Source organism: Pediculus humanus, genomic scaffold (assembly GCF_000006295.1).
Source record: "Pediculus humanus corporis 1103172108269 genomic scaffold, whole genome shotgun sequence".
NCBI classification, from domain to species: domain Eukaryota; kingdom Metazoa; phylum Arthropoda; class Insecta; order Psocodea; family Pediculidae; genus Pediculus; species Pediculus humanus.
Window position 1 is genome coordinate 655,115 of NW_002987838.1, and position 11,718 is coordinate 666,832.

The 11,718-nt window shown below is 30.4% G+C and overlaps 1 protein-coding gene across 1 annotated transcript; it reads right to left on the minus strand.

Moving 5' to 3' along the window:
• Positions 1 to 1,669: 1,669 nt before the first annotated feature.
• Phum_PHUM503300 (Diacylglycerol cholinephosphotransferase, putative) lies at positions 1,670 to 11,468 on the minus strand (the record flags this gene model as incomplete). Its single annotated transcript, XM_002430847.1, has 7 exons — positions 1,670 to 1,924; positions 2,084 to 2,209; positions 2,301 to 2,459; positions 2,699 to 2,830; positions 9,380 to 9,606; positions 9,808 to 9,955; positions 11,232 to 11,468. The coding sequence occupies 7 exons, from the start codon at positions 11,466 to 11,468 to the stop codon at positions 1,670 to 1,672; spliced, it is 1,284 nt and encodes a 427-aa protein (XP_002430892.1).
• Between the last annotated feature and the right edge of the window lie 250 nt (positions 11,469 to 11,718).

Below are 11,718 nucleotides of genomic sequence, written 5' to 3' on the forward strand. Positions count from 1 at the left end.
TTAATAATGAAAATAATAATAATAATAATAATAATAATAATAATAATAATAATAATAATAATAATAATAATAATAATTAAGTGCATTCAAATCGCAAAGTCGTTTTTTTTTCTGTGCGTATGAATCATTATTAATTCGTTTATTTTTTCTTGTTTGGTTGTGCGCAAATGTGCGTAAATACGCGTAAATACGCGTAAATACGTATGCATGTGCAAATTAACCGTCCGCCATATTTTTTTTTCTCATTCATAATAATAATAATAATAACAAAACTCACGCTCACACACACACGCGCGCGCGTTAATAATAATTATTTTTTTATTCGTATTTGTTTAAAAATAAAATTATTTATTTATTTATTTATTAATCATTTGTTATAAAATTTATTTTATTTTAAATAAACAAACAACAAACCCGATTTTTTTGTTCTCTCCCTCGTATATTCATAATATTACAAATAAGTATCAATATTAAAAAAAAAAAAAAGTACAACGAAAAAATTTTCCGACGGGTATCAAATACATATTTCAAAAATAATAATAATAATACTGCACAGCTCATATATGTATATATATTGAAAAAAAAAGACTAATTAAAGGGAGTGGGGGCGGAGGGGGGCACGATGTATTCATAATAAAAAAAAAAAGACCAACAACAGCGTGAATGCACTTAAATATTTTTTCTTTTCTTTTCTATATCATTTTTGTATGTACAACAAACAACAACCAAATTATTATTATTAATTTTTTTTTTTTTTTGGCATTACACCCCGCAACCAACCTGCTAACCCGATTCATTTCCGATTATTATTGACTATAAAAAAAAAACGCTTCCAAAATAATAATAATATTAATAATAATAGAAATAATAATAATAATATTAATAATAAAATAAAAGAAAAATTAAATAAAAAAATTTCATTTCGACAAATTTATATATATATATATATATATGTATATATGTAAATAAAAAAAAAAAAAAGAAAGAAAAGAATATGTATAAGGTAATAATAATAATAATGATAATAATAATAATAAATTTTCTTTTTCCTCTTTTTTTCACGTCCGAAAGAAAACAATGAATCATTTGAGAGGGAAAAGAAAAAAAAAAAAACAAAAACAAAAACAAAATGAAAACAAAACGTAAATAAAACGTACAAGAGATATAAAGAAAAATATTTAATATTAATAATAATAATAATAATAATAATAATAATAATAATAATAATAATAATATTAATAATAAAAACCTTATAAAACAAGGTCGCGAATTGTTTTCCTTATTTCTCTCTCTTACTCTTTCTCTATCCCCTCCTCTTCCACACACACCCCCCTTTTCCTGATTTCCCCCCCCCCTTTCATCTTCTTCCACAAATCTATCATTTTATAATAAAATAATAATAATAATAATAATAATAATAATAAAAACTTGAAATCGACTGAAAAAAAAAAAGTAAAACACTACATTTGTACGCATTGACTAACTGACTGAATGAGTGACTGACTAACTGACTGAGTGACTGAATGATTGATTGATTGATTGACTGACTGACTCCTGCTTTGCTTATCGAACCACAATAATCCTAAATTTTGTTTTCGTTTTTGTTTTCTAATTTTTTTTTTCTTCATTTTTTAATTTAATTACTTTTAGTTACAAAAAATTATATAATTCATTGTCTTGTTCGACTATGTCTCTTCGTTCGCAAGTTACCTGATTGTTGTTGCTGCTGCTGTTGATGATGATGATGATGATGGGGTTGTTGTCCGTTCGTCGTCTGCGGCGTCCTGCTACTGTTGTTGACCATGAGTTTACCGGTCACTCCGATGTTCGGATAAGGTATTTTGAATAATTTAACTTTTAAATGATCGCATATCTCGTGGCAAACCTCCGTCGAGTAACGCAAAAGATCCAACGCCACCCATATCTGCATGATGAACAACACGCACACGCACACGCACACGGAGAAGAATTACGTTAGCATTTTTGTATTTTAATAAAGAGAGAGAGAGAGAGAGAGAGAGAGAGAGAGAGAGATAGAAGATGGATAATACATACATAAACATCTTCTTTTTAAAAGTCTTACCAAACAAGCCCACAGGACGTAGTATTCGTCAAAGAAAAAATTAAAATATTGATTAAGGAACAACATGGCGGGCCCGACGAGAGCCGTGTCCAAGTAATCTAATTCGTTTTTGGTCATGTGCGCAACCTGGAAAAACGATTAAACCATTTACTACTTAATGGGAAATCGACATGAAACCTGAAAACAACAAAAACCGTTTCATTCTTCTTTTTCTTACCACGAGACGATTGGTCACCTTCGCCGAGACCATACCAAATGCCAGTATATACAAAGCCGGATTATTTTCGTAAAGTTGATTATCCGACTTTTTATATATGATATATGCAGGCACGATTACCAATGAAAACGGTATTATGGGAGACAAAACGCTGGTACCCTACAAAAAAAACAAACAAACAAATTAATAACAACGAAAACAACAACAATAATAATAATAATTAATAATGAAACGATGATAGTGTGTGTGTGTGTGTGTGTAATGAAAAAATGACCGGTTTTCCTCTACTTGAAAAGTAAAAGTGACAGAGAGAGAGAGAGAGAGAGAGAGAGAAAGAGAGAGAGATAGAACAAAGAAGGTTGTTTCCCGATTAAATTAATTAATTAATTATTACGTACGGCGACGGTGGATCCATTTTTTCCAACCCCTCCACCGAAAATGACTTTTATTTTAGAATACGCGAGACCACCATATATGACAACGGTGAAGACAATAACGATTAGTTTAAGCTCGACGTGAAGCACAAACACCTTTTTAACGTTTTTTTTTTTTTTTTTTTATCAAACGCCACCGCGAAAGCAGCATAAACAAAAAGAAAAAATAATGATGATAATAATAATAATAAAAATAAACCTTGAGTTAAGAAAAAAAAAACCAAACCTGAAAAAAAATTAACCCTTTTGCAAGCGAGAAAAAAAAAAAAAAAAGAAAGAGACACAAACACCTGGAAAACAAACGTTATCCATTAGTAGTAGTATTAATTAGGTGGTGACACAATTAATCGTTAGAAAAAGACAAATGATAAAAACTTAAAGGTATACAAAAAGAAACACAAACAGACAACACAGAGAGGGGGCGGTGGTGGTGGGGGTAAAACTAAAACGGAAGCGGAACGTTCGAATCGTTACCGTATCCGGTATACGATCGTCGAGAGCAATAAAAAAAAAAAAAAAAAAAAAAAAAAAAAAAAATGCGCACGTCGTCACCCTCACACACACACACACGCACAAACGCACTCGCGCAGACATCGTTTCGAAAAACAGGTTTCTGAAACATTAAAAAAAATTTTTTTTCCGGATAAATCAAGGAAAATGAAGGAAAGACGGGGGGAGGGGAGAGGGAAATTCGTCGACATATTTTGCAAAAAAAAAAAAAAAAACGAAATTTAACCGAGAGACGTCAAACCAAACAAAAGGAAGCTTTTTTTTTTCTTAAAAAAAATATATACGCGCACATACCGTACGAAACAGCAGCAATTAAGCGGTCCCCCCTCTTATTGGCTTACGGAAAAAGTGAAAATAATAATAATAATAATAATACTAATAAATGATCCCAAGTTTTTATATTGAATTACGTACGATTCGATTGATATTTGTTTTGTTTTAGGGGTTTGGTAATTTTGTAAATCGTATTATTATTATTATTATTATTTTAGTCGGGGCCCTTATCAGAGCTCAAGTTCGTTATTCGCGTGATTAACGGCTCAAGAGGGGAAGAATAAAAAAAAAAAAAGTCGCGAGAGTTAGAAAGAAAAGAAAAGATAGAAATACAGAGAGAGAGAGAGAGAGAGAGAGAGAGAGAGAATGTGTTTGTGTGCGGAAAAGAGAAGAGAAGAGAGAGAGAGAGAAAAAAAAGAAAAGTAATGTCGTGGCATTAGGAGGAAAGAAAAAAAAAAAAAAAAAAAAAAAAAAAGAAAACACTTACGGCGACGGTCGAACCGTTTTTCCCAGCTCCTCCCTCTTCGAAATTTTTCCAAAAAAAACTAAAAGACGCTAAAAAACCTAGGGTAACGATATAAACGACTAGTTGAAAATATTGTAGGCCGGGTAGGAACGGGATCTAGAAAGTAACGAGAAAAACAAAAAAAAAAAACATAAAGAGTCAACACAAACAAACAAAAACAGAAAAAAAAAGTTTATACAATTTTCTTTTTTTTTTTTTTTTTTCCTTTTTCTTTTCGTGGGAGTCCAGTTTATTACGTCACTCAAAAAAAAAAAAAAATCATCTGAAACAAAGAAAAACAAACTTTTCCTACGTCGAAAGTGAGAACAAATTTTTTTTTTTTTTTTTTTTTTTTTTAAATTTTGAAAACTTTGTGGAAAACCTCGAAGCATTGTTTGACCGGAAAAAAAAAAATTCATCTAATCGGGAAAGGTTACCCGAAAGAAACCTGAATGAAACGTGTCCGTCCACGTGCCGCGTCATCATTACGCAAATCAAATATGTCCGAAATCCATGTCCGGAAAACAAACAAAAATTTCTGTTAATGGTTACGTGACGGTGCCTCATTTCATCATCTCATTCTTACGTGCCACTTAAAACCCGGTTGTAAAAACGAAAAACTTTCAGCGTGACAAAAACGGAAAATTCACTCAACGTGCGCAACAACACGAGTGGAAGATACGAGGATCGCAATTATCATTATTATTATCACCAACTGGAAAAGCATGTGAAGGTAGCAAAACCGTCAAAAATGAACTCGTCACAAGTGACGTCACAACCCCCCCCAAAAAAAACAAACCACGATGGAAATTCGAACGTTCGCTGTTCTTCCTGAGGAATCTCGATAACAAAGTCCGTACGCAAAACATTCAAAATAATAATAATAATAATAATTTCACACGAAAAAAAAAAAAAATCAAAGTGTACAAATGAGTTGGGGGTGAAAGAGAGAGAGAGACAGAGAGATGAAAAAGATGATGGTAATGTCGATGATGACAAAGATAAAAAAGAATAAAAAAGAGTAAAAAAAACAACAACAAACAAACAAACAAACAAACTTGTTAATAATATAATTTCTGTTAAACTTATTAATTGTTTTTAAAATTCGTACTTACCCCAATTGCGTTATCGATTGATTGATTGATTGATTGATTGTTAAACGTATCACACCACCATTATCAATTCGGTTCTTATTCATCATGCAAGTTAACAGACAAAAAAAGAAAATTTTTTTTTTTTGGTTTGGCTCCCCCTCGTCAGGTTTTGTCATCACGGGTCATCGTCAATTAATTACACTTTAACAACAACAACAACAACAACAACACGAACCGAGAAAAATTTGCAAATATCGTAACACACAATCATCCCCCTTGACAGCAGAAAAGAGAAGAGAGAGAAAAAAGAAAAGAAAAGTAAAGGTAAGAAAAGTAAAGTAATGAAAAATCGATCGATTGTCGTCGATTTCATTTAAAATAACAAAAAAAAAAAATAAATAATAATAATAATAATAATAATAATTAATTGAATTTGATTAATTTTAGACGAACGGTTGTCGCCGCCAAAACCGTTATAATCGCCGTCGAACGGCGATTCGAATCCTATTAAAACCTAACGATCGAATGATGACGAAAGGAATGAATGACAAACATACTACTGCTGAGAAAATGATTATGAAAATTCTTTGAAATGTGGTGGGAGGGGCGGTGCAATGCAATGGATGGTGACGGTGAAGGTGGTGGTGACGGTCACCCACCAGGTGACAGGTTTCAAAATTTAAAAAAAAAAAATTATCACAGTCGTGTGAGTCGTATAAAGACTCGATTAGACTCAAAAAACCGTCGATGACGACGATGACGACGACGACGAGACACCCTTTAATATTAATTAAATTGTTAATAAGCAACGCAACAACAGCGTGACGACAACAACCACAACAACAACAACAACCAAATCGACATTTACCAAATGTTAATAAAGCCAAGCCGCCGACGAGAATTTTGATTTTTCAAATGTTTTACACCCGGTCGCCATATTAACATCCTTATTTTCGATTCCTTTTTTTTTTCTTTCGTTCCCGCTCTCCTACCCCCCCCACTCCTCCCTCCCCCCGTTTTTTAAAAGTCTTTCGAATTTTTTTTTGCAACTTTGGCATTGTGCCTCGGTAAAAAAAAAAAAAAAAAAAAAAATCTCGAGCCAAAAACTTTTTTTTTTTCTCGTCTTTTCGACCGACCCCATCTTCATCATCCTCTTTTCTCTCTTTTTTACCTCCTTTCGCTATTCCCCTCCCTACCTACCTACCTCCCCCCTACTCCCCGCCCTTCTTCTTCCTTCTCCTTCTTCTTAATCGAAAAATAGGACACCGTCACACTAACGATTTTCATTTTAACGATTAATTTTTTAATTTCGTGTAGTAAAAAAAAAAAAAAACAAACGTATGTCATCAATCGAACGTTTCTCTCTCCCCCTTATCCTTCCACCCCCCGTTTCGAAACGACAAATAATAATAATAATAATAATAATAATAACAACTAATAAGTCGATTCGAATGTTTCAGGTTATTGTCATGTCAATAATAAATTCGTACGTTTGTCACGCGACTCCTCCGTCTACAGTGCGAATGGTGACCGACAAAAATTTTTTTTGGACGCTGCTGTTGTGACACGGTCAAGCAGTAAATTTACTGCGGGAAAACTTGTCGGCTTCGGACTATTAAGGGGAGAGAAAAACCTAAAAAAAATTTTCCGATCATTTCACACACACACGATCGATAATCAAACCATTATCAGTCCATGCGGTTAGTATGCTATTAGAAAAAACACGCGAGAGTTAAATTTTTGTTGTTAACGACAGGTTTTGGCACCTGAATCCACCTGAACGGCAACATTCTCCCGCCTCCTACCCCCTACCCCCTACCCCCCACGCACTTATACATCCCGTTATTTTTTTTTTTTTTTTTTTTTCTAAACGTTTAAGGGATTCAATTCCAAATAAATAAAGGTACGGAAAAATCAAGACGATAAAAAATTTCTCGTCAATCCATGCTACACGATTTTTTTCTCCTTTTCCACAATGTTTACAAAAAAAAAAAAAAAAAAACCGACAATGATAATAATAACAATAATAATAATAATAAATAGCAATGACGACACCGAATACAAAAAAAAATTAGTTCTCACAAAGGACGTAAGTTAGTGTTAATTAATAATGGAGTTTGGTGGTAGTAGTAGTAATAAACAGCAGTAGCAGCAGTATGGGAGGGCGGGCGGTGGTGGCAACAACCTTTAAAAAAAAAAATCCCTCTTCTGATCCTGCTTTTTTTTTTCGTCTCTTTTTAACGGTCGGAAAATCTTTTTGTTTCTCGAATACGGTTTGAAAATTTTACAAGAGCAAAAAAAAAAAAAAAAAACCATAGGATGGTATATGAATGAATGAAAAAATCTGCCAACCTTTTCCCCCTTTCCCCCGCCCCCTCCCCTTATAAAAAATTCAAAAAAACAGACACAGACTGAGAGAGAAAGAGAGAGAGAGAGAGAGACAGACGACAAATTTTCACGAATTTTAAATTAAAGTAAAAAAAAAAATTCATTTCGAAAACGATTTTACTCTCTCATCTACTCTTTTTTTAAGTAAACCCGACATTTTCGATAATGATAATGATGATGATGATAATGATGATTAAGAGCACACACACGTGCGTGCAAAATTAATAAAATTTGAATAAAAATAAAGCAAAAAAATTTTTTTTTCTTTTTAAACGATTGTAAAAAAAAAATCTATTTATAAATCGTTTCAATGTTTTTTTTTTTTTTGTTTTTTCTTTTGCACACGAATACCGAAAACTTGACAGCCATCATTTTAACGTTTTTTATTTTATTTAATTTTTTTAAAATTTATATATATATATATTAATTTAAACTTTTTCTTTGAACAAAAAGACAACCTAATCGCAGCCAACAATTTTTTTTTTTTCTCTCTTTGAAACCGCGTTTTTAACCTTCTCTTCCCCCCCACACACTTTTTTTTTTTTTTTTAATAAACGTGACCGCCGAGACGAATGAAAAAAAAGCAGGAATCGAGAGAGAGAGAGAGAGAGAGAGAAAGGAATTTTCCTTTTTCCTTTTTTTTTTTTTTTTTTAATTTTTATTGTTTTTTTTTTTTTTTAAACTTACAGCTACTGTCGAGCCGTTTTTTCCAACGCCTCCCGATATAATCACAGTGAAAACTTGGTACACGTTATAAGAGCAACAAATAATCGTTACGAGAGCAATTAAGTATCTAAGCTCCCATTTGAAACCTACGAAATCCACCTGAAATTACACGAATTAGTTTTGACAAAACAACAATAACAACAACAACAACAACGATATAAAATATTTTTTTAGCTCGAACCCTAAAATAAATAAATAAATAATTTATTAGTTAATCAAATTTTGTGACGTCATCATTTCGAAAAACGTTTATCACGATAATAATAAACGATGAAAAAAAAGAGACTCCTTCGATCGTACCTGAAAAAAAAATCTCGATTCCAAGGTGATAAAAAAAAAAAAAAACGATTATTAATTATCACGCACACGAGCGTATACTACATACACGTATGCACAATACAGGTACGCACCTGATAGTAATAAAAAATAATAATAATAATAATAAAATTATTATTCGTCTACAAAAAAAAAAAAAAAAAATCAATCAATAATATTTTTTTTTTAATCGTTTATTGATTAGTTTTCCGTTTTCCGCTTTTCTTTTTCCCCTTCCATTAATTTGTAAATTAATGATTTCAAGTTTTAAAAATTTTTTATAATTTTTATGTAATCATTTTTCAGCCATGAATTTTTTAATAAAAAAAAAAAAAAAAAAAAAAGTTTTGAAATGTGTGTGTGTAAGAGAGAGAGAGAAAAACAAACTAGAATTTTTCAAATTCGTAAAAATGGATGAGGGAGTGAGAAAGTGAACAAGTGAAAGAGAAAGACAGACAAAACGGACTGATTACCGTAAATATAACAAACGGGGGAGAGGGTGTGTGGGGGGAAGGGGAAAAGAAAATCGAAGGTAAATCAATATGATTGACGTGACGTAAAAATTTTCAAAAAAGGGAAAAAATGGGGTTTTTATTGTTTTTGATACGAAATAAATTTTCAGAGTTGCATTTATTATTTAAGAAAAAAAATTTTCTTTTTTTTTTTTTTTTTTTTTTTTTTTTTGATTTTCTACAAGTCTCTTTGACTTTTATTCGACTGGGGGGGTAAGGGGGTAGGGGTAGGGGGGAAAGGGGTGAAGTAAAATTGACAACATAGCTGTAAAATCCAAATTAAAAAATTATTTCCAAATCATTGAATAAAATTATTATTTACCTCTGTCATCCAAATACTCGGTCCGAAAATGGCCGATGTGAGATGAATGAGTATGATAGCACACTGAGCTTCAGTAACATCAACACGGCCAAATTTCATCGTTCCACTGACGTATGTTTGCCAGTGAGCACAGTAAAATAATGTCATAGCACAAAAACACTGGAAAAACATCCATGTTGGGTATTGACCCAGCTGTACAGCAACACAAGCGGACAAGGCAACAAAAACTGTTTTGAAAAAAAAAAAAAAAAAAAAAAAAAAAGAAAAATACAAAAATTATCTTATTTAGTTATGTGTGTGCAAATTAATCAATTATCAATGATGAAAAGAAATGAAATACAAAAAAAAATTTAACTTCTCTCGACAAGCATGCATAAACTTTATGACCTTGCAATGGTAGAATAATTTAATTTAGTATAATTAATAACCTGTCGAAACTGAATCACAGCCATGATCGAATAGTTCTCCTAATGCATTCGATGTTCCTGTTCGTCTTGCATGTTTACCATCAATCGCATCTAAACTTTGATATATAAAAAGTCCTACAGCACATAAAAAACATGCCCATTTTGGTGCCTGAAAATAATAATAATAATAATCAACATCCAATACAATTATAATTTAATGAGTATACATTCGTGACAAAAAAAAATTTTCCATTACAATTCGTCTTTTTTTTTTTCTCTTCAATTCTTTCATTGAGTCAACAAAGTAATAATAAAAAGAGTCGATTATTTACATTTCAAAAAAACTAATTTACCTACATGTGATTAGTATTCGGAAAGAAAAACAAAGAATCAATTTGTTTATAATAATAATAATAATAATAATAATAATAAAAATGATAATTATGCTGTAAATATATTCATTATTTTGATAATCGATAATTAAAATTTCATAATTAAAAAAAACACGATGGTATAAAATATTTTTATTAACAGGAATCGAAACAAAAAAAATAATAAAATAAATTTTAATTGTTTTTCTTTTTTAATATACACATTCCAAATCTTAATTAATAATTTCAAAACATAAGTAATGAACACAAAGTATTTTCAAAATACACTCGAACCCCCTTGACCCACTTAGTTATAGCATCACAACACTTAATTTTTATATATATATATAATGTTGCAGTATCTTTGTTTTGAAAAAACATAAAAAGAGATGTTAAAAACATTTGTTACAAACTAAATTACAAAACATGAGGACTGCAATCGGATGAAAACCTATTCAATATTATTTTGGGGGGAAAAAAAATTCCATTGTAGGTTTCGAAAAGTTAACATAAGGTAATATATGATGATAATATTTAAATGAAAACTTAAATAAGTTAGTAAAAGTAGACAAAAAATTTAAATAAAAAAAAAATAGAAAAATGTTTTCGAATAAAAAAGATAATGGGAATCGGTTGTAAACAAGTTAAAACAAGGTCAGAGCATTGTGTCAAACCAATTTGAACATTATCCACTTGCAAATCAAATTAATAATAATAATATGAGTAAGCAAATAATTACCTATTAATGAAATGTAAAGTTAATTCATTTATGGAAATATTTAACAAAAATTAACACTAAAAATGATGAAAATTTTTTATATTGTTTCATACACACACACACACACACACATGTATATGTATTTAAGAATGAAAGTTTTCAAATCTATTGAAAATTTAATTATTTAAATATTAATAACAGGTTAAATGAATTCTTCCAATGCAAAAATACTTAGTGTTAAAAAAAAGAAAAAAAAAAGGTTATTTAAAAAGATGATGACACAATAAAGATTATTAATTATGTTAGGTCATCATTGAAATTTCTTAGAGTAAATTAAAAAAAATCTGAAAACTTACTTCCGCTCTAGCATCTGGACTGTACCAAACGAGAATTAACGTGGTTATTATATTAACAATTAAACCAGATATTGTTAAAACGTTCGGAGCTAACCATAATGGAGTTTTTGATGTTAAAAAATTCCAAAAAGGTTGAAGATATTTATCAAGTAAACCAATATTTTCACAACTGTACAAATGTTCACTTAACCGTTTTAACTGACCGTTCGATAACAATTTTTCCCTGTACAGTAACATAATCAATTAATTATTTTTATAAAAACTGATTAACAAGTAATCATAAATGTTTAAAAAAAAAAAAAAAAAATTAATAATAATAATAATCCCGAATTTATTTTATTATATGTTTCATTTTAATAACATAGCTCCGATCGTATGATTCTATTAACACCGTTTTTATATGCCGTTTTCTAACAACATGGAACTTTAGCGTTGTTGCCAGATTTAATACCGTATTTAACTAAATGATGTCGCTGCAATCAACTTT